The sequence below is a fragment of the Phascolarctos cinereus genome, unplaced genomic scaffold (genome assembly GCF_003287225.1).
Source record: "Phascolarctos cinereus isolate Bilbo 61053 unplaced genomic scaffold, phaCin_HiC Scaffold_726;HRSCAF=1367, whole genome shotgun sequence".
Classification (NCBI taxonomy): Eukaryota; Metazoa; Chordata; class Mammalia; order Diprotodontia; family Phascolarctidae; genus Phascolarctos; species Phascolarctos cinereus.
In genome coordinates this window covers 194,492,293-194,517,105 of record NW_027556098.1, presented here as the reverse complement: position 1 = coordinate 194,517,105, position 24,813 = coordinate 194,492,293, and the positions used below count along the sequence as shown (strand labels likewise).

General features: G+C 36.0%; 1 protein-coding gene across 5 annotated transcripts in view; it reads right to left on the bottom strand.

Annotated features, from left to right (window-relative positions):
- HIBCH (3-hydroxyisobutyryl-CoA hydrolase) overlaps nucleotides 1–24,813 on the bottom strand; it is a 109,426-nt gene that overhangs the window by 40,403 nt on the left and 44,210 nt on the right. For all 5 annotated transcript variants that reach the window (XM_020993636.2, XM_020993637.2, XM_020993635.2 and 2 more), the window contains 2 exons: nucleotides 16,064–16,144; nucleotides 15,260–15,312 (listed from right to left, as the gene is read on the bottom strand). In XM_020993636.2, coding sequence (XP_020849295.1) covers nucleotides 15,260–15,312; nucleotides 16,064–16,144 — 134 coding nt within the window. The remainder of the gene's footprint in view (nucleotides 1–15,259; nucleotides 15,313–16,063; nucleotides 16,145–24,813) is intronic.

The following is a 24,813-nucleotide window of genomic DNA, read 5'->3' as shown; positions in this document are numbered from 1 at the left end:
CACAGAAAGAGCTGCTATAAATATTCTTGTACATGTGGGTGCTTTTCCCATTTTTATGATCTCTTTGGGATACAACCTTAGAAGTGGTATTGCTGTGTCAAAGGGTATGCACATTTTAAAGCCCATTGGGTATAGTTCCAAATTGCTTTCCAAAATGGCTGGATCAGTTCACAATTCCACCAGCAATGCATTAGTGTTCCAATTTTCCCACATCTTCTCCAACATTTATCACAAAATGATTTTTCATAAAGCACAGGTCTGACCATGTCACCCTCCCTACTCAATAAACCCCACTGGCTCCCTATCACCTCCAAGATGACATATCAAATCCTCTGCCCTCCCCCAACCTTTCTAGTCTTCTTCTACCTTCAAGTCCCAGCTAAAATCCCACATTCTAGAGTTCCCCTTTAATTCTTCCCTAATTATCAATTTCTATTAATTCTAGTGTCTTCTCTCTTTTGATTTTTCCAATTCATCTTTCATATAGCCTGACTGTACATGGTGGTTTGCATGTTGTCTTCCTCATTTGACTGTGAGCTCCTTGAGGGCAGAGATTGTCTTTTATCATTCTTTGTATCCCCAGTGTTTAGCACAGTGCCTGGCACATAATAGGCATTTAATAAATGTTTATTGATGGACTGATATACATACTACCAAATAAACTTTATAGGTTGTTCATCCAATAGTATGTCATAATCTTGGCAATAGTCTTTATCCACTTGGTTTTTCCTCTGTGGATGGTCCAGCCAAACTCTTCTGAATGATTATACCTCTGTTCCAGGAAAAGAGTTTCCATGGTCCAGTACTTGATACAATCAGCACAATGTCATCCAAAATCAGCAAATATCTGGAAGATTTCACTATCTACAGGGATTTGCTCTTCCACTTAAACTTTGTACCAGATCTTCCCCATCACAATGGTGATGTTAGTTGTACAAACTCCGTCATATGACTCACCTGATATTTGTGTTTAGAGGGTCAATGAACAAGTTTCTTTGTGTTGTTTTATCTTCCAAGGAATCTTGAGTGATTTTTATGTATGGACGGGAGATATCTTTATTGGAACAAAGTCTTCAAAGGCAGAGTTTTACTCTACTGAATGTTTGTTTTGTTTTTTAAATAATAAGCAAGATGTTTGTTCTAATCTGGCTGTTATTCCCATCTTTGCTCCCTTTATTGTCACTGTTGCCTCCTCTATAACACAATTCTCGCATTATATAGTCTTAAGTGTGGCAGCTCTACCAACCTTGATGGTGAAAACAACTTATTTTTTAAAACAAAACAGAACTTTGTGGTTCTTTTCCATTCTTCTTCTGTTCGCTGTCCCATTTCTATCTTTAAATGATCTCAGGATGACTTTGCTTTATTTTGTCTCTTGCCACGCTTTCTTTAAATTGGTTTTAACCTCCACTATTTCTGTCTTAAGAGGCAATACTGCTTATAACCCACAATGATAAAATTAAAGATCTTTTGAATACTGAAGTCTTTCAATCATCTCCCTTGCTGCCCACACCAAAGACCATGCCCTGGAAGAACTTTAGCCCTAGGGTCCTCTGCTTCTGGCTTGTGACTGCCTCTCTTGGAACCCTACCTTCAGGGAAGCCCCCAGCCATACATCACTTCCCTATCCCCCATCAGGCCCATCCTCCACAACCTCCACAATCTCCACAACAACCATCTCCCTAACTATAATCTCCCTTCCCTGGCCCCCACTCTCCACTTCTTAGAACCACGAACTATGATTAAATCAACTATGCATAGGGCCTATCAATCTACTCCCTTATGACACCACTCACCATCCCCTGTGATTTTTCAGGTCAAACTGCTCCTCCCTTGCCACCAGTCCTCTGTGTGCTGTTTCCCACATTAGGTTGTAAACTCCTTAAGAGCAGGAACTGTCTTTTGCCTCTTTTACTATGCTCAACACTTACCATATTGCCTGACACATAGTAGGCACTTTAATAAATGTTTATTGAATGACTGATTTGATCTTTCCTTCCTTTCCATTTTTGATCTAAAAAATGATCAAGGAAGAGAACATGGAAGCATTGGGTCCTGGTCTAGTATAATCTATTATCATTTAATCTTTGAGATCCTCTTGTTCATTAATTAAAGAACAGGAAATTATTGTGTTAACCAGAAATCTGTGACAAAGTTAATTGAAACGGAACTCTAAAATTGCTCAATTTCTTCTAAAATTCCCTACGTTTCACCCCCAATGGCATGAACTAATAGATCTTTTAATAAAGATAAAACCATGTGATGGCACTACTTGTGATATCAAAGCAGAAAAAAATGGAAAGGGGGAGGGACACTGAGGTGAAAAAATGCTTTCCCCAATTTTTGTCACGTGTCTATGTTAAATACTCTAGTGATAATGGTGAATGCAAATATCAGAAGTTAACTTATTTGGATTTAAGAAATGTAAAATTATCTGCCTCAAGATAGATATCGAAGAAAAGTAAATATTTTCTATTATAGACTTCAAATATGTGAATGATTACCTACTTCAAGGAAATTTCATTGATCTTTGAAAAAAGTGGATGAGATATTAAACAATTTGGTCTTTGTTTTCCCTTCTACTGATGTTCTCTTACATTGGTAGAAAGTCAAGGGGAAAAAACTGGTCATAGATTACATGGGACTATGCCTTCCCAGATATATGCTGGGTGCTACAACAAATCTGTGACCCTTGCAATATGGCCCACATTTTCCTCATCCCAAAATCACAGCACAGGAGAAGCAGGGGAGAGTCTCTAAGGCCCCACACCCCTGGCGGTAGAGACCAGAGCTTTTTTCATCTATCATCCATTACTCTTTATATTACAATGGTAGGTGAAAAGAAGCAAATCTAGCTGGTATTCACAGGAGTTATTTTGATACCAAAGCTGTTCTTCAGAGGCATGATGCCTTTGAGAAATCCAAATAACTGTTTACAGTAACATGCTTGAAATAAAACATAGCAAAGGTACAACATATTTTCATCATTTACGAGATTTATTTGTCATTTGATTTACAGGGTCATGAGTCAAATGCACAATAATGTTCTTACATAGTTATGGATACAAAAAGACACTCACATGTTGTAGGTTTGTACTTATTCTAAGAACATGAGTTTTGTTCTGTTGTAATTATGGGACTCAAGACATCCTCTGCAGCTAGAGGTTAATCACACTGGCTGAAAAATGTTAAGTGATATGGCTTTCCTTTTAAAAAAAAAAAGCTCAGAAAATCAAATAAGAAGTTGGAAAGGACCTCCAAGATTACCTAATTCTATTTGCTCCCTTCACAGAGAAAAATAATGAAAAGCATCAGCATTTATGTAACATTTCAAGATTTGCAAAGCATTTTTTAAAGAGAGAAGAAAATTGAGGCCTAATGGGAGTGACTTATCTGAGTTCACACATCTACTTAATGGTAGACTAGAACTTTGGTCTATACCAGTTCTCTCAAATTCTTATAAAATCATAATTCATTTTTCTGGATTTGCTAATAAGGTCATATTTTTCTACACTGTGCTAGAATGAGCTACTCAGATGACTAAATAAAATAATTTAGGTTTCCCAGGCTATTAAAGCAAGAGTGGGAAACTTCTCACCCACAAACCAGATCTAGTATTTAGCTTAATTTCATATGATTTCTGCCAAGTTTTATAAAACGAGGTATCTGTTTGGACATCCTTGCCTCCTGTCATTAAGAGCAACAGTTATACAAATATTTTAAAGATCCTATTTGAACAATTTATTCTCAGATGGCAATCTGAGAGAGAGAAGACAACAGGCAGTAAGCGCCAAATTGGCTGAGGCTTCTAGGAGCTGATACAGACGATCAGCTGAAGGCTTTGGAAGTGTGGCTCCCGAACCAGGGTTTTAATTCAATAAAGAGGGAGGCTTTAACCAGTGAAGAAGGTTATAGAGGAGATGAATCTCTGCCAAGACTAGATACCAGAAAACTGGTTAGCAGTTAGAGACAGAAGCTCTTACATCAGCCTAAAAGTCATCAGATAATGCACTTCTACGTTATAAGGTTTGGAGGAAAAAACTCTATAAATTCGAAATCACTATATAAATGTGTTATCGTTACTATTACACTACCCACAGCTATATGTAGAGTACATCAATGTACCTCGGCTTACACCTCAAAGCCCAAGAAAACCTGCAAATTTTCAGTGGAAAGTATGAGTATAATGGAAGATAAGAAAGGCAGAATGGCATAGTTGAAGACCTGCCTTGGAATTGAAGCACTTCAGTTTAAATCCTGCCTCTGATTCATATTAGCTCTATGACAAGTCACTTAACACCTCCAGTGGGCATCAGGCAATTATCCAGATAGATAAGCACTCATTAAGCACTTACTAGAGCTAGGCACTGTGTTAAGCAATGGGAATACAGTAAGGTATATGGAAAAAAGATAGTCCCTATCCTCAGGGAGCTTATAGTTTAATGGAGAAAAAAAATACATGGGAGGGGAGAGGGGAGCAGTAATAATGAGAAACCTGCTGACATTAAAGTGGAAATGCCCAGAGAGTCAAGAGTGGAGCTGGGACAGACTATAAGTTATGAAGGAGTTATAAGTTAGAAGCCTTTAAGTTATGAAGCCGTTGTCAGTTTGCATGACTGGAGGGACAGGCTACATCAACAGTTTCTTACACCAATGAAATTAAAGCAGAGAGAGGCAGAAATTAAGAAAGACAGACACAGAGCAACACACACAGAGGGAGGAAAACAAACTTCTGCAGTTGTCCCCAGAGACAATCATTTATTTGATTGAAAATTAAAGGAAAATATCAAGAGGTGAACTGAACTGGCAGCTAGGTGGTGCAGTGGACAGAACCTAGACTCAAAAGACTTGATCCAAAATTCGACCCTGGCCAAGTCACTTAACCTCTAATTGCCTCTGCTTCCTCAACCATAAAATTATAAAAACAGAAATAGTCACAGCATGCCCCATCTCTCGTAGCCCTGAGAGGCAACCTTAAAATGCATCCTACACCTGATAAAGACTGTTCAAGATAACAATGTAATGATTGAGCTCCTAAATTGCATTAAAGGAGTAGGTAAAATAGCAAGCTGACACAATTATATTTCCACAAGATAATTATTAACTTTAAGTTGCGCATCCATTATGTGCAATTATTTGGCCTTTATTTTTTTTGGAGAAACATTCTTTTTTTTACAACATGGTTTTCTAAAGCATCCTTTTAATGCTTTTAGTGTTAAATGAATAGATGGCATATTAAGAATTCTTTTTCTTCTACAATAAAGTACTGATTTGTTCTTTAATTGCCTTAGGTGATAATAAAACTTCACAGCTTATGAAAAAGAAAGAAGCAATACTATAAACTAAATCAGAACTAAGTCTTAGAGGACCTTTTAAATTCAGCCAAGATACTGCCATGTACATTGACATTATTTTAATAATTTACGTAGGTGGTAATGCAAGCAGCCAGGTGGTACAGTGCATAGGGTATTAGAATCAGGAAGATCTAAGTTCAAATTCTGCCTCAGACACTTGCCATCTGTGTGATCCTGGGCAAATCACGTAATCCCTCTCTACTTCAGTTTCCTCATCCATAAATGGGAATAGTAAGAGCAGGTACCTCACAGAACTGCTACGAGAGTGAAAATAGATATATAGTACTTTATATGTAAAGCACTATATAAATGCTAGCCATTATTATATTTATATTAGACTTTAAATCACTGAAGTTATGCACCCCTAGGAGACGGTCCATCCCATTTTTCAGAAAAGATAAACAAGAAAATTGCATATGGTTACATAAAGATAACAATAAGAAATCATAATAATCATCATATCTAGATATTATATTGATTCATAAAACCTGAAGAATATTTTTACTTTTTAATTTTTTGTATTAGTACAATATTTTTATTAATTTATTTTGATTTATCAATAATCACTTCCATATGCTTTTGAGCTTAAAATTTTTCTCCCCCTTCCTCCCCACCACCCTCCTCAAGACGGTGCACAATCTGATATAGGCTATACATTTACATTCCTATTAAACATATTTTCACATTAGTGAAGTTGTAAGTAAAAATTAAAACCAATAGGACGAACCATCAGAAAGAGGAAACAAAACTCAACAGAAGAGAAAAAAAATAGCAATTCAACTTTCATAGTTCTTTCTTTGGATGTGGATAGCATTTTCCATCACAAGGCCCTTGGAGATGTCTTAGATCCTTGTATTACTGGGAAGGGTTAAGTTTATCAATATTAGTCATCGCACAACATGGCTGTTACTGTGTACAATGTTCTCCTGGTTCTGCTCATTTCACTCAGCATCAGACCATACAAGTCCTTCCAAGTTTTTCAGAAGTCAGCCTGTTCATCACTTCTTATAGCACAATAGTATTCTATTACATTCATATACCACAACTTGCTCAGCCATTCTCTAATTGATGGGCATCCTCTCCATTTACAATTCTTTGCCACCACAAAAAGAGCTGCTATGAATATTTTTGTACATGTAGGTCCTTTTTCCAATTATATGATCTCTTTGGGATATAGCCCTAGAAGTGCTATCAAAGGGTATGCACATTTTTATAGCCCTTTGGGCACAGAAGAACAACATTTTTAATCAGTCACCATACAAATAAATATTCATGTAATTTACAAGCTACACAGAATGCTATACATTCAAAACACAGAGAGCTTATAGAAGAGATCAAAACCACGTAAAAACAAGATGAGGTACATATCATCCCCGATGTCTTGTTACTTGAATTGTATTAAGGATGCTTTTAGTGAGCCTATTTTTATTCAACTACAAAAGGCAATTATTTTAAACACCTGAACAACAGCCAGCAGAACATTAAATATAAAACAACAGGGATTGTTCCAAGACCATTTCTATCTAAACACCATTGAAAGAGATTAGAAACTTACCAATACACTAAAAATGCCAGTTCTGTCACAACTAATTTATACTTTCAATGTTATATGTCAAGCAAATTATCAAAGGGATACTTTGTAGAACTTGATAAAATAGTAACAAAATTCATTTGGAAAAAGAAAAAAATTAAGAATATCAAGGGAAATGATGAAAAGAGGTAGGGGATAAAAGAGAAATAGCATCACCAGACTTCAAATTATATTTAAAGCATCAGTCATCAAAACCATCTAATATTGGTTAAAAGAGAGGCAAAACAATGGAACAGACTGGACAAAGGAGAATCAGAAACAATGAAATTCAATAACCCAGTGTCTGAAAAACTAGAAAACATAAATTACTTAGGAAAGAACTCTCTAATGGATTAAAAAAACTACTAGGAAAACTAGAAAACAATGTGGCAGAAATTAGGTTTAGACCAGTATCTTCTACCATATTTCACAATACTCTAAATGAATACATGACCTTAATATTAAAGATCACACTATTAAAAATACTATAAAAATCAGAAGAAAAGCAGATTGCAAACCTCTTATAGAAAGAACAGAGGCAATTACAAGATAAAATAGATAACTATGATTATATGAAACTGAAAAGTATCTGCAGAAAAAATTAATGCATTTGGAAAGGAAACAGTGAATAGGAAAAAAAATCTGTTTCAAATTCCTCTGATAAGGATTTGACATCCAAGATATATAAACAATTAAGAGAGAGAAAGAGATACACACATATATATGGGTATATATACACACAGGTATATGTATATTTGTATAATATAAACACTAATATATACACACATCACCACATACACACACAACCAATAACCATTCCCCAAAAGATAAGCGGGTCAAAGGATATGAACAAACAGTTCTTTAAAGAACAACTGCAAACCATTAACAACCACATGAAAGAATGCTCCAAATCACTAATAAGAGAAATGCAAATGAAAACAAGCCTGAGGCTTCACCTCACCCCCTGCAAATTGGCAAAAATGACTAAAGGTAGCAATAGTCAGTGCAAGATGGGTCCTGGGAAGACAAGCACTGGGGCTTATTAATTCAGAGGCAGCTAGGTGGCACACTGGATAGAGCACTGGGCCTGAAATCAGGAACACTGGAGTTCAACGCCAAGCTCAAACTAGGTGTGTGACCTTAGACAAATCACTTAACCATTCTGCCCCCACTTTTCTCATCTGTGATAATAGTGATAATTAATAGCACCTACCCCCTTAGGAGTGTTGTGAGGATCGAATGAGTAAACACTTATAAAGCATTTAGCACAGTACCTGGCACATAGTAGGCATTCTATAAATGATTCTATTGTTGTTATTCTTGTTGTTATTCTTCTTCTTATTATTATTAGTAGTAGTAGTAGTACTTTGTTGATGGAGCTATGAATTGGTACAACCGTTTTGGAAAACAATCTGGAATTATGCAAATAAAAGGACTAAAAGGGGAAAAGAAGAAACAGTTCGAGATGGTGGAGAGGGAAAGGAGACTGGAGAGAAGGAGAACAAAGGACAAGGGAAGGAGTGTCAGGGTGCCATTGGGAACAAGGAGGAGCCAGGAAGGAAGGGCAGCAGCTACAGCATCTCACTGGTCTTATTCCCCAAGATTTCTTTACTGCACTTTTAATCCAAGAAGGCCATTGATAAGAAGAAAGTCTCCCCAAAAATATATATTTAAATTACATGTAAAAAAAAGTTTATTCCCAATTTTTAATGAGGTTGCCCATCCTTAGATACATTATAAGCAGCAAGGCAACCTAAAGAAGAGTCAGGAGGGGGCAAGTATTGGGCAAGTCAAACCACCACTTTTACCTCAACTACTACCTCCCCTCAGACCTCAGTGGAGACAGCCCAGGAATAACAATACCTCCTTGATCACTCACCCAGCTTCCAGCCTGGGCCTCACAGCCATCACTGAAGAGTGCAATGACTTTGGAGAAGGAGCCCAACAATTTCTTCACCACCATCATCACCACCAGCTGGCCAACTGCCTCCAACAGGCAGGTAAGGCCCATGAGCCCTGGGACTGGTAGCAGTTCCTCAGACAATCAGTTCTGCTTCCAATTCAGCCCCCATAGCCATCATCCCAGGAAGCAACTTTCATGCAGATGCAGCCTGATAACTAAAGTTCTTACCACCTAAGTATTTAGCACTGTCAAATGTCTATCAGAAACTGCATTATCATCTGCTTTGCTACTGTACCCTAAGGACCATGGGATCCTCCCATCTAACTTACAGCTAAAACCTCCTAGTCTTGACTATCTTAGATTTTTATCTGTATCATTAGTGTTTAGCATGGTACTTTGAATACAGTAAATACCTAATAAATGCTTTTCCTTTTTAATTCATTCAAACTATTTACTATTATTGTCATTATTATTAACATAATGAGATGGTCTCAAAGACAGACTGCTAAGCTATAGAGAGGCTGCAATTTGCATCAGTGAAGGGAATGTAGGTACATTGACTAAATCACAGATCCTTGAAGAATTAAAGCATTACTACCTCATTCTCACAAGAATTAAAACTACAAGCGACAGAAAGGACAAAATGTGTGACAGATATAGGTAGGAAGTCGATATTACAAATAATGTTCTGCTTTCAAGAAATGGCATAAAAGACATCAAGGATAATGAAGTAACAACAGTCCTTCAAGAACACACTGTCACATACTAAATATTAAAAGACCTAAAAGAGGTTTCCAGTTCATTTGGTTTATCTTCTATGGAAGACTTAGAAATAGAGGACAAGAACTGCCCAGAACAAAAAGTCATGGAGGAATTATGATCTATTCAAAAGGAGGAAATACCCACATCAATCAACTGATTAATCATCATCAACATGGATTCTCTGAATCCAGTGTTATTATAAATATCTTTTTAAAAGAAATCCAAGATACAATGGGAATGTCTACTATGTGCAAGTCACTGTATTCAATACTACTAGACACTGAAAGATACATAAGGCAGCGTCTTTCTATCAATTACCTTAATTCACTTGCAATTCACAATGTGAATAAAAAGTTGTGGAATTAAGTAAGACAGACACATGTGGAAAAAAACATATCTATGTATAAATAATATAATATTAAGTGTTAAATACAGACATTAAGAATTATAGGAACATGGTTAACAAGCAAGATGACAAATTAGTCACTTTCTCTTAACTACTTCAACTGTCCAGAAAAAAGGGAATTAAACACTAGATATAGAGTACTTATAGTCAGATCCACAAAAAAAGTCAGAACTTTCATGAGGTAAAATCTTTAATACAATTAATATCAGAGAATGCTTATCCTTAAAGTGCTCACTCAGCACCACCCACAGGAGCAAAGACATATTGCAGGTTCCTGCAAGGGTCCCTCAGGGGATACCGTATTTCTGCAGAGACTGCTGGAACACTCTTCCTCCCCCACACCCCTTCCCACCCCTCAAGGAGTGACAGACATTAATTATGCACAATCAGGAGTGGCTGAAATGGAAAGGGGCAGGGTTTGGGGACTTAAAACATGATGCTTTTTGACTGGGGCCCAGCCCTAGGTCATTGAATATCAAAGCTGCAGAGATGCTATTGAGAACTCTCTCTTCATCCTCCCCTCAAAAAAACAGCAGACTCCAATTCAGCCCAGACCTGAAAATAAAGGGAGACCCAAAGGATGAATCAGCACAGAGCACCAGTGTATCTAGCTGTGCGGGGGGCAGTCCCATCCTCCCCCCCCTTCCCAGGGATGTAAGAAGGTTAAGGTAGATGGGTTGTCTAGCCTCAGGAGTTGTTCTGAGTCAGGAAAGATTCAGGCGAGTTCAGAGGCTAAGGTACAGGATCAGAATGAAATGAGTTATTCACAGACCATATAACATTTAACAAAAGGAGTTTACTTAACAATAGTAAGGAAAGGATATTCAGCAAAGAGTATGAAACAGCCTCAATTTTATCAATAAACAGGAAAGTTCCTCAGCTAAGAGCATGAGGGAAAAAGATGTAGGGAGTTTGGGAAAAGAGGAGAAGGTTTAGATAACCATTGTGGAGAAGAAGAGCTAATGAGGGAAGATTAAAAGGATTAAAAGCCTGGTTGAGATTAGAAAACATAATTTAGTAGTGGATTTCATAAAAACAGCTGTGGCTTCCTCCATCATCCTGGGAATAGGAGTACATGGTGAGGATAACTCAGGTTTGGAGTTTGGTGAGACATGAATAGGAATAATACAAATAGGAATGAACTAAGAAAGCAAGAGAATTAAGAGGGGAAAACAACATATACATAAAGTGATCAACCACAGGGCCAACAACATGAAGGCAAAAAATTAAAGAAAAACAGCAATCATAGACTGGGAATAGAGGGATAAAGTCATGGTGAGCAAATAAAACCAGTGTTCTACACAGTGTTCTACACATAAATACTCAGTGATTACCTCTGAATAACAAGACAATGGCAAGGTTCAGAGTGTAGAAGGCATATGAAACTAGGAGCCTACATTTGGTATACAAAGCAATCTGCTAAGGTATGTATGTCTGTGATCCATTTACTGTATCTAAATTCTATAAAAGCCCAAAAGCCACCTTTTATTTTTTTTTGGGGGGGGCTGGGCCTCATGTAGTACAACTATCTGATTCTCTACCATATTTGAATTATTATAACATTTCCTTTTGAAAGAACTTTTAGGGAAGTAGAGCCAACATGATGCAGAAAAGGTAGAGACTCACATGAAGCTTCCCCCAAATATCTTTAAATAATGCCTCAAAACAAATTCTAGAGTGGCAGAATTCACAAAAGGATGGAGTGAAACAATTTTCCAGACCAACAACTCAGAAAATCAGTAGGAGCTGGATGAGAGTGAAGTGCAGTCCAGCACAGGGCTATGCCAGCACAAACCAGGTCCTTTGTAAACCAAGAGCAGGCCCTTAAGGGTGACTGAATCAGTGGCAGCAACGATTTCCAGACTTCTCAACCCACAGACAGTAAAGGGGTCAGACAGCTGGTCAGAAGGAGATTACGGAGTCCCTTTGCTGGCACTGGGGGGGCAGTACTCTGTTACACTGCCCATACTTGGATCTGGGTTGCAGTACTGGGTCTCAATTTCAAGACAAAGAAGAGCACAAGCACACCACAGCTTGTGGCTGCAGGGAGGCGAGGACCCTGCTCACAGCTCCAGAGTGGAAAAGAGTGCTTGTGGTCACTTGCAGACCAGAGCACAGGCCATAAGAATAGTAAACACACCTCTCCCTAGATCATATCACCTTGGAAGAACCAAAAACTTACAGGTCTCCAGAATTATCTCCAAAAATAGCTGCACAAAAAAACCCTGAAGCTTGGGAGGATGCCCCTTCCACTCTGGAAGCAGAACTCCACTTTAGTATAGAGTTAAAAGTCAAGAAATAAGCTTGAAAATAAGCAAACAGCAGAAAAAGATTCTGACAACAAGAAGTTACTTTGGTGACAGGGAAGATCAAAACACAAACTTAGAAGAGGATAACAAAGTCAAAACTCCTATATCCAAAGCCTCAAAGCAAAATATGAACTGTCCTCACACCATGGAAGAGCTCAAAATGGATTTTAAAAACCAAGTAAGAGAAGCAAGAAGAATTAGGGAGAGAAATGAGAATGCTACCAGAAAATCATGAAAAAAGAATCAGCAGCTTGGTAAAGGTGGCACAAAAAATACTGAATAAAAGAACACCTTAAAAAACAGAATAGGTCAAATGTTAAAAGAGGTACAAGAATTCGATGAGGAGAAGAATGCCTTGAAAAGCAGAATTGGACAAATGGAAAAAGATATACAAAAATTCACTGAAGAGAAGAACTCCTTAAAAAGCAGACATGACCAAATGGAAAAAGAGGTACAAAAATCCACTGAAGAAAAGAACTCATTAAAAAGTAGAATTGCCCAAATGAAAAAGCAGGTACAAAAGCTCACTGAAAAAATAATTCCTTAAAAATTAGAACTGGGGAAAATTTTAGAAAAATTAGAATTGGGCAAGTGGAAGCTAATGACTTTATGAGATCAAGAAACAATAAAACAAAATCAAAAGAAAGAAAAAAACAGAAGAAAATGTAAAATATCTCAGGAAAAACAACTGATCTACAAAATAGACCCAGGAGAGATAATTTAAGAATTACTGGACTACCTGAAAGCCATGCTAAAAAAAAAAAAGAGCCTCGACATAACTTTCAAGAAATTATCAAGGAAAATTGCCCTGATATTCTAGAACCACAGGGTGAAATAGAAATTGGAAGAATCTACTAATCACCTGCTGTAAGAGATCCCAAAATGAAAAGTCTCAGGAATATTACAGCCAAATTCCAGAGCTCTCAGGTCAAGGAAAAATATTGCAAGTGGCCAAAAAGAAACGATTCAAGTATTGGGGAGTCACAGTCAGGATAGCACAAGATTTAGCAGTTTCTACATTAAGGGATCATAGGGTTTGGAATGTGATGTTCTGGAGGACAAAGAGCTAGGACTACAACCAAGAATCACCTACCCAGCAAAACTCAGTATAATCCTACAGGAAGAAAAATGGACGTTCAATGAAACGGAGCACTTTTAAGCAAGAGTTGAATAAAAAATTTGACTTTCAAGACTCAAAAGAATCACAAAAAGGTAAATAGGAAAGAGAAATAATAAAGGATTCAATAAGGTTAAACTGTTCACATTCCTACATGGGAAAATGATTCTTATAACTCCTAAAAACTTTCTCATTACCAGGGCAGTTAGAAGGAGTATATGTAGACTAAAAACACAGATGTGAGTTGAATATCATGGGATGATTACCTAAAAAATAAAGTTAAGGGGTGAGAAAGAAGAATGCACTGAGATAAGTGGAAAGGGAGATGTAAAATGGGGTAAATTATCTGACATAAAAGGCATGAAAGAGATTTTACATAGAGGGGAGGATGAGGGAAGTGGTGGCGGAGGGCAGAGAACTGAAGGGGGGAGGAGCATATTAACCTCACTCTCAACAGAATTGGCTCAAAGAGAAAATAACATACACACTCAGTTGGGTATAGAAATCTACCTTACCATACAGAAAAGTGGAAGGAGAAGGAGATAAGAGAAAGGGAGGCCTGACAGAAGGGAGCGAAGATTGGGGGAGGTAAAAATCAGAAGCAAAACACTTTTGAGAATGGACAGGGTGAAGGAAAGAGCAGGATAAACAGGGGGGAAATAGGATGGAGGGAAATACATAGTTGGTAATCATTACTGTGAAAAAAAATTTTACAGCAAGTTTCTCCAATAAAGACCTCATTTCTCAAACATATAAAGAAGTGAGTCAAATTTATAGAAATTTATAGCCACTCCTCAACTGATAAATGATCAAAGGATATGAACAGGTAGTTTTCAAACAAAGTAATCAAAGCTATCTATAGGCATATGAAAAAATGCTCTAAATCACTATTGATTAGGGAAATGCAAATTAAAACAACTCTCGAGCTACCACCACACACCTCTCAGATTGGCTAATATGACATAAAAGGAAAATGACAAATGCTGGAGGAGATGTGGGAAAATCAAAGCACTGTTGGTGAAGTTGTATACCAACTCAACCATTCTGGAGAGCAATTTGGAACTATGCCCAAAGGGCTATAAAACCATGTATACCCTTTGACCAAGCCCTATCAGGTCTGTATCCCAAAGAGATAAAAACAAAAAAGAAAAGGACCTATGTGTACAAAAATATTTATAGCAGCTCTTTTCTGGTGGCAAAGAATTAGAAACCGACGGGATGCCCATCAATTGGGGAATGGCTAAACAAATTGCTGAATATGATTGTAATTAAATACTATTACACTATAAGAAATGATGAGCAGGATGCCCTCAGAAAAGCCTGAAAAGACTTACATGAACTGATGCAAAGTGAAAAGAGTAGAACCAGGAGAACATTATACACAGTAACAGCAATACTGTATGATGATCTATTGTGAATAACTTAGCTATTCTCAGCAATACAATGACACAAGACAATTCTGAAGAACTTATGATGAAAGGTACTATCCATCTCCAGGGAAATTACTGGTGGCGGCTGAATACAGATCAAAGATACTTTTTGTTTACTTCATTTTTCTTGGAGTTTTTATCTGTGTTTTCTTCCACAGCATGACTTACATGGAAATATGTTTTGCACAACTACACATGTATAACCTATGTCAAATTACTTGCCTTCTCAAAAAGGAGAAGAGTGGAGGGAGAGAGAGAATTTGAAACTCAGAATTTGAAAAAAAGAATGTTAAAATTGTTTTTACATGTAATTGGGAAAAAATAAAATATTAAAAAAAACTTTTGTATTAGCTTTGGTATACAATAAAAATTCACATCTCAATAACTGCAATAAAACATTTTACTTACTCCACCCATTGTAATTCCATGAATAAGTGCAACATAAGGCTTCTGATAAGTACCTACAAGAAATATAGCTATAATTAATTTCGATATTTGAAAGCTTCAGTTTTTTTTGGCAAAAACACATAGAATATATTTAAAGAACAAATATTTGCAATATAAATGCAGAAAATTAGAGGAACAGTCAACAAGAGTGGTATGAAAAATATGGATGTTATCAATCAATCCATATTATTTCATAAAAAAAATAATTAGTAGTATACTTCTTACTATTCTTTTTGTTACCATCTACTAATCACTGTGAGGTCAACATACAATGGAAACTCTTTACAATGATGGATTAGAGAACCATGACTACCATTTACTATCTCTATAGGTTAACAATGTTCTTTCCATCTACACTTATTGAACTGACTTCTATAAGGCATTTTACCTGCATATGTATGTTTCAGCAGAACGAGATGTATACCTGTATGCACCTTCCTCATTATGTCAAAATGGGAATAATGATGCTTATACTTAATAAAGCTAAAGGCACTACAGAAATGTGTGTTATTCCTATGTCCCATGGAAAGAGACCTTAGTTTTTACCTGCCTGTTTGTACTGTCCAACTAAATACACAGTTATTAATAATTCTCAATTCAGTATATTAAGCCAGATACTTCCAAGTGAACAAGTTAGTCTTTTAATAAAATACTAGCCAATGCACAATAATAATTTATTAAATACTATTATCATAATTTAATTTTTAAGTTAGATATGCACTTCATTTTTCAATTCTGCTTTATGACAATGCATAACACACATACCAATGGCATAGTTCAAAATATACTCTTCTCTGAAGAGGTCCTGTGCCAATTTCTGTTTTGCCTTCCCTGCCTCCGATATGACTGGAAAAGAAAAAAGAGTAAAATTTCAAATAGAATAAGGTGAAAGTTTTTGATGCCAAATATTCAAAAGTTACATGATTTTGTCATAATCACTAGTGAAAAAACCTCTAAAAGGGCTATCCACATACTCTTAAAAACCAGAAGACAGTGAGATGTCTTCTACTTGAACCTCATCATTTTATAAAGAAAATGTGAAGGATCATAGGATTTGGAAGTGGAATGATCCTTAATCATCTTTCATTTCACAGATGAGGAAACTGAGGATCCAAGAGACAGTGAATCCTCCAAGGTCACACAGATAGTAAGTTACAAAAGGCCTGATTTAAACCCAGGTGTTCCGAATTCAAATTCACTACCATTGACCACCACACTATATCCTCTCCAGACAGATACGGCTAGTTAGAGTAAGTCATATAGCTAATCAGTGGCAGAACCAGGACTAGAACCCAGATCTCAGAGCTTCCAGTCCAGTGGTCTTTCCCCTACATCATGCGGTCCTCATCCCTCAATCTATTGCCTTACTTAGGCTCTGTTCATTTTTCTTTTAAACTCTGTAATTTCTCTGTATTTCCTACATGGTCTTATCTCCATGCATCCTTTAATAATGAGATCAAAAACACCCATGCTTTTGACCATGTCACCCCTCTCTTTGAATCCTTTTAGCAACTATTACACTCAGATATGGTATCTGAAATTAAACATATTTAAAAATTCTGAGTATGAGGAAAAAATTATCTACTGAATTTTTGGTATTATGTTTATAACCTAAGAAGGCTCACCTAGGATCATCACCCATTCAAGAGCTGAACCTCAATCCTCCTGATTTTTATCATACTACAATGCTTTCCCAAGACACTTTATAAAACTATGGAAAAAAGAATCATGTTTTAATAAAAGTTTTAAGGAAAATTAAATAGAAGTATGATGAAAAATGAGTTTAGATCCATTCCTCTAGCCACATACTATTTTTTAAAAATCTAACTGATCAATGATCCAATAATTTTTGAACATTCAGAATCTGAGATGACTCTATTATTCCTTTTTTCTACCAAATGAAGAAAATGACAATTTTTATCAAGCAAATAAGACATCACTAGAAACAAAATGGATTCTTCTATTTAAAAAAAGATAGTACAAGAAAACAACAATGTACCCAGAACAAAAATAAGATACAAAACAAAACAGACAGAACTAAGACAACTATTTATATGATGAGCACAATAATGTCAAAGAAAAGAATACTGAAAAATATCAGCCTGATCAGTACAGTGACCAGTTGTGACTTCAAAGAGCTATTGAAGCATGTCTTACAGGTCTCAATAGAGCAGTGTCTTCTAACACTGCTACCACCATGGCACAGGCCCTCACACCTCACACCTACACTACCATAACAGTTGCTGGTTGGTTCCTCTGCCACAAGTCTCTCCCCACTCCAGTCCATCCTCCACTCAGCTATCAAATTAACCTTCCTAAAGCACAGATCTGACCATGTAACTCCCCTATACAATAAACTCCAAGGGCTCCTTATCACTTCCAAATATAAAATCCTTTTTAGTGTTTTAAGTCCTTCACAACCTGTCCCTTTCCTACCTCCCAATATTCTTATTCCTTATTCCCATCCACATATTATGGGATCTATTAATACTGCCCTCCTTGCTGTTCTTCCTATAAGATGCTCCACTTCTCAACTCTGCATTTTCACCTGTTGTCCCCCATGCCTAGAATTCTCTCCCTCTTCATCTTCACCTCGTTGTTTCTTTGGCTTCCCTCAAGTCCTAACTAAAATTCCACCTTCTATAGGAAGCCTTTCCTGAACCCCTAAATGTTATTGCCTTCCCTCTGTTGATTCTTTCCAATTTACCATTTATATTACACACATACACACACCTACATATAATAGATTTATATATGTATGTTTGTGTGTATGTGTGTGTGTGTTTAATGTATACAAACCTGTTTTCATGTTGTCTACATTTGACTATGAGCTCCTTGAGATCAGGGACTGTCTTTTGTCACTCTTTGTATCCCTAAGGGGTATCCCTAAGGGTTTAGCACAGTACCTGGAATGTAACAGGTGCCCAATACATGCTTACTGACTTATCTGCATATGATAACAAAAAGTTCTGCAAGGATCCCTGTTCTGAAATTTTATGTGTTATCCCATTTGAACTAGATATTGTATTTGAAGGATCCGAGAAAAGAGGTCAACATATGCTGTCTGAGCCTGCAGTCTAACTGGCAATCGAATCAAGAAGGGACATAGCAGACACAGCCTGTGACCACACTGATACATCACTACAGGTCAGGGACAGCTGGCATTAAAAAATTACAGCTCTGGGGAGAAGGTGTTAGTTTAAAAAAAAAAGTCACCTCCCTGACAGACCAATCCCTTGCCTGATAATATAATTGACTTCCCACTGAATACTGCCACCAACAAACAGGTACAGGAGCCTGCCACCACAATCAGTTCTGCTTCAAGCCCAATCCTCACAGCCCTCATCTGGGAAAGTAACTCCTATGGAAAAGTGGCCAGCAATGCCCACCAAGTGCCAATCAAATCCCACACATAGGGCAGAGAAACTAGCCTAGAAAAAATAGCAAGGTACTCTAAGAGAGAAACAAGGGACAGCAAGTGCCAAACAAGTCAAAGCACCATCACCACCTTGACCAATATCATCTCCCTTCAGTCCCATACCTACTTCCAGCCCAACCCTCATAGCCATCCATTTGGGAAACCAACTTCTGTGGAAAAGGGGCCAGCCAACTGTTAACCAACTACCACACACAGAGCAAGGCACCCTAACAGAGCCAAGAGACAGCATGTGTCAAAAGTAAGTCGAACCACCTCCACCATTTTCTTTCAGATTCTAACGGGAAAAGCCCACTATCCTGAATCTAAGAACCTTAGGAAGAGCAATGCTTCCAGCTCAGTGTGCTAAGCCATCATCCTGGGAAGCAACTCCAGGGAAGATGTAGCCCGGCAACTGCTTCTGCAGGGGCTGCAGCCACAGCTACTGAAAAGTTAAAAAAACAAAGTCCTAGACACCAATCTCCTTACCACTATCAATCGGCTCAACATAAAAAACTGATATGATTTTATCAGAAGTGACATCAAATAAACTAAATACTATCTACTTTGCCAACATACCCTGAGGACCTCAGGACGTTTCCATCTGACTTGCAACTGAAACATACATATGTGTTTTCTCCCCCATTAGAATGTGAACTCTTTGAGAGAAGGGACTGCCTTAATTTTCTACTTGTATCCCCAGTGGTTTGCACCTAGTAAGCTCTTTAATAAATGCTTTATTCAGTTATTCATTCATTCATTCATCTTGAAATTCTGCTACCACAACTAGTTTCTTGCCTCCATCTCAATTTCCTGGATTTTTTAACTCCCAAAGAAACTTAGTACTTACTGATTGCCTCGTCTCCTGATTTAGGAGTACTTGAATCCTGATTCAGATCCTACCCCTCTTTCCGAGGAATAATTTGCCCCTTCACAAGCCTGGTGTTTGCCCTAATCATTAGCATGTACCAGCTTTCTCCCAGTAGGAAATAATATCATGAACATTAAAAGGAAAAACAAAATCCAGTTTAGTAAATATAGATTTCATATGGTAATATATAGAGAATAGTTCAACATATAAATTATCAGCTATTCTTTTCTACTGGAGGGCCCTGCAAAGTCAAAATCAGAAAGCTTACAAGCAATATCTAAGAGTTCTCTATCACCACTACAATGTTACACTACTCCAACTTCTCTAAACTCAGATGAAAACTTACAGTTAACAAACTAGGAAAGTTTGTTAAGATAGTTCTTTCTGGCTAAACTGTTTACAACCATACCTGGGAAGATAATACTTGTAATTCTTAAGAACTGTATCACTTTTAGTGAAGTCAGAATGTGTATACATAGACAGAGAGTGTGGGTATATATTGAGGGGATGATATAAAAAAAAAACAGGGGGGAGAAAAGAGTATTACACTGGGAGAAGAAGGCAGGAAAAGACAGAATGCCGTAAATTATCTCACCTGAAGAGGCTCCACTATTACAGTGGTAGAAAAAATGGGAGGGTGGACAGGGCATTATTTGAACCTTTCTCTTGTTGGAACGGGCTCAGAGAGGGAATATCATACACAATCAGTTGGGCATAGAAATCTATCTTACTGTACAGGAAAGTAGGACAGGAGAGGGTTAGGGAAAAAAAGGAGGGGACTGACAGAAAGGAGGGCAGATTGAGGGAGGCAGTGGTCAGAAGCAAAACAGTGGTGAGGAAGGAAAGAATGAAAGGAGAGGGAGAAGGATAAACAGAAGGAAAGATAGGATGGAGGGAAATACATAGTTAGTAATTCTAACTGTGAATGTGAATGGGATGAACTGTCCCATAAAACAGAAGTAAATAGCAACTTGGATTAAAAACCAGAATCCTTCAATATGTTGTTTAAAAGAAACAGACTTGAAGAAGAAAGACACACACAAAGTAAAGGTAAGGGGCTGGAGCAGAATCTATTATACTTCAGGTGAAGTTAAAAAAAAAAGCAGGGGTAGTAATCAAGATCTCAGACAAAGCAAAGGCAAAAAAAATGGATCTAATTAAAAGAGATAAGGAAGAAAATTGTATCTTGCTAAAAGGTACCACAGACAATGAAGTAATATCAATACTAAACATATATGTACTAAGATTCTATAAGGAGAAGTTAAGTGAGTTATAGAAGGAAATACAGAACAAAACTATACTAGTGGAGGACCTCAACTTTCCCCTCTCAGAACTAGAAAAATCCAATCACAAAATTAAAAAGAAAGAAGTTAAGAAGGTGATTAGAATTTTAGAGAAGTTGGATATGACAGATCTGCCTCTAGAGAAAATTGATTGGGGATAGAAAAGAACACACCTTTTTCTCAGTGGTACATGGTACCTACACAAAATTTGATCATGTATTTGGTCATAAAACCCTCAAAATCCAATACAGAAAGGCAAAATATTAAATGCATCTTTTTCAGATCATGATGCAATATAAATTATGTGTAATAAAGGACAATGGAAAGATAAACTAAAAATTAATTGGAAACTAAATAATCTAATCCTAAAGAACGAGTGAAGGATCACAGAAATAATCAATAACTTCATCAAAGAGAATGACAATGATGAGACAATACACCAAAACTTATGTGATGCAGCCAAAGCAGTTCTTAGGAGAAATTTTATATCTCTAAATGCTTACATGAATGAAATAGAGAAAAAGGAGATCAATGAACAGGGAATGCAACTCAAAAAGCTAGGGAAAAAAACAAATTAAAAATCCACAACTGAGTACCAAATTGGAAATCTTGAAAATCAAAGGAGAGACTAATAAAACTGAAATTAAGAAAACCATAGAACTAATAAATGAAACTAAGAGTTGGTTTTATGAAAAAAGCAATAAAATAAATAAACCTTTGGTTAATTTGATTCAAAAAAAAAGAAAACCAAATCACTAGTATCAAAAATGAAAAGGGTGAATTCACTACCAATGAAGAGAAAATTAAAACAATAATTAGATTTTGGCCAATTGTATGACAATAAATCTAACAAGCTAAGTGAAGTGGATGAATATTCACTAAAATATAAATTGCTCAGATTAATTAACGAGGAAATAAAATACTTGACCCCATTTCAGAAAAAGAAGTTGAATAAGCCATCAATGAACTCCCTAAGAAAAAAACTGCCAAGGCCAGACGATTTACAACTGAATTCTACCAAACATTTAAAGAGCAAATAATTCCAATAATATGTAAACTATTTGGAAGACCTCAAAATCAAATACAAAAAGGCAGATATATTAAATGCATCCTTTTCAGGTCATAATGAAATAAAAATAACATTCAATCAAGGGCAGTGAAAAGATAGAAAAAATTAATTGGAAACTAAATAATCTAGTCCTAAAGAATAAGTGGGTCAAAGAACAAATCACAGTAACAATAATTTCATTAAAGAGAATGACAGTGGAGAAACAACATACCAAAATTAATGGGATGTAGCCAAAGCAGTATTTAGGGGAAAATTTATTTCTCCAAATTCTTACATCAATAAAGTGGAGAAAGAGCAGATCAATGAACTGGGCAAGCAAATTGAAAAAAAAAACAACAGAAAAACAAATTAAAAAATCACAACTGCGCACCAAATTGAAAATCTTGAAAATCAAAGGAGAGACTAATAAAACTGAAATTAAGAAAACCATAGAACTAATAAATAAAACTAAAAGTTGGTTTTATGAAAAAAGCAATAAAATAGATAGACCTTTGGTTAATTTGATTCAAAAAAAAGAAAACCAAATCACTAGTATCAAAAATAAAAAGGGTGAATTCACCACCAATGTAGAGAAAATTAAAACAATAATTAGATTTTGGCCAATTGTATGACAATAAATCTAACAAGCTAAGTGAAGTGGATGAATATTCACTAAAATATAAATTGCTCAGATTAATCAACGAGGAAATAAAATACTTGACCCCATTTCAGAAAAAGAAGTTGAATAAGCCATCAATGAACTCCCTAAGAAAAAAACTGCCAAGGCCAGACGATTTACAACTGAATTCTACCAAACATTTAAAGAGCAAATAATTCCAATAATGTGTAAACTATTTGGAAGACCTCAAAATCAAATACAAAAAGGCAGATATATTAAATGCATCCTTTTCAGGTCATAATGAAATAAAAATAACATTCAATCAAGGGCAGCGAAAAGACAGAAATTGGAAACTAAATAATCTAGTTCTAAAGAATAAGTGGGAAAAAGAACAAATCACAGAAACAATAATTTCATTAAAGAGAATGACAATGGAGAGACAACATACCAAAATTAATGCGATGCAGCCAAAGCAGTATTTAGGGGAAATTTTATTTCTACAAATTCTTACATCAATAAAGTGGAGAAAGAGCAGATCAATGAATTGGGCATGCAAATTGAAAAAAAAAACAGAAAAAGAATTAAAAATCCATAATTGAGCACCAATTTGAAAACCAAAGGTGACAGCAATAAAACTGGAAGTAAGAAAACTACTGCACTAATAAATAAAACCAGGAGCTGGTTTTACGGGAAAAAAATAAGATAGATAAACATTGTTTAATTTGATTTGGAAAAAAAAGAAAAAGAAAACCAAATTTCCAGTATCAAAAATGAAAAGGGTGAATTCACCACCAATCATTAGGAAATATTTTGCCAAGTATATTATTGCAAATAAATCTGACAATCTAAGCAAAACCAATGAATATTATGAAAATATAATTCGCCCCCATTAATAGAAGAGTAAATAGAATATTTAAATAACCCTATCTTAGAAAAAGAAATTTAACAAGCCATCAGTGAACTCCCTAAGAAAAAATCCCCAGGGCCAGAATTATTTACAAGTGAATCCTAGTAAACATTTAAAGAACAATTAATTCCAATGCTGTATAAATTATTTGGAAAAACAAGCGGAGTGGAGTCTACCAAATTATCTTAAAACACAAACATGGTGCTGATACCTAAACCAGGAAGAGCCAAAACAGAGAAAGAAAATTATAGACCAATTTCCCTAATGAATATTGATACATAAAATTTTAAACAAAATATTAACAAGGAGATTACAGCAATATACCACAAGGATCATACACTATGACCAGGTGGGATTTATACCAGGAATGCAGGCCTGGTTCAATATCAAGAAAACTATCAGCATAATGTTGACCATATCAATAACAAAACCAATAGAAATCATATGATTATCTCAATAGATGCAGAAAGAGCTTTTGACAAAATACACCACCCATTCCTATTAAAAACACTAGAGAACATAGAAATATACGAAGCTCTCCTTAAAATGGTAAGTAGTATTTATCTAAAACTATCAGTAAGCATTATCTGTAATGGAGACAAGCCAGAAGCCTTTCCAATAAGACCAGTGTGAAGTAAGGATGCCCATTATCACCACTATTATTCAATATTGTACTAGGAATGTTAGCTATAGCAATAAGAGAAGAAAAAGAAATTGACTAGGCAATGAAGAAACAAAATTATCACTCTTTGAATATATATGATGGTATACTCAGAGAATCCTAGAGAATCAATTAAAAAACTACTTGAAATAATTAACTTCAGCAAAGTTTTAAGAAACTCCATTTAAAATAACTGTAGACAATATAAAATACTTGGAAGTCTACCTGCCAAGACAAACCCAGGAACTACATGAACACAATTATAAACATAATTATAAAACACTGCAAACAAACAAGATCAGATCTAAAAAAATGGAAGAATAGCAATTATTCATAGGCAGGCCAAGCCAATAAGATAAAAATGACAATTCTGCCTAAATTAATTTACTTATTCAGTGCCATACCAAACTACCAAAAAGTTATTTTATAGGCCTGAAAAAATAATAACAAAATTCATTTGGAAGAACAAAAGGTCCAGAATATCAAGAAAATTAATGAAAAAAAATGCAAAGGAAGGTGGCCTAACCATATCACTTCTCAAACTATATTATAAAGTGGTAACCATCAAAACTATCTAGTACTGGCTAAGAAATAGTGGTGGATCAGTGGAATAGATTAGGTATACAAGACACAGTTGTAAATGACCACAGTAACCTAATATTTGATAAACCCCAAGACCTCAGCTTCTGTGATAAAAACTCACTATTTGAC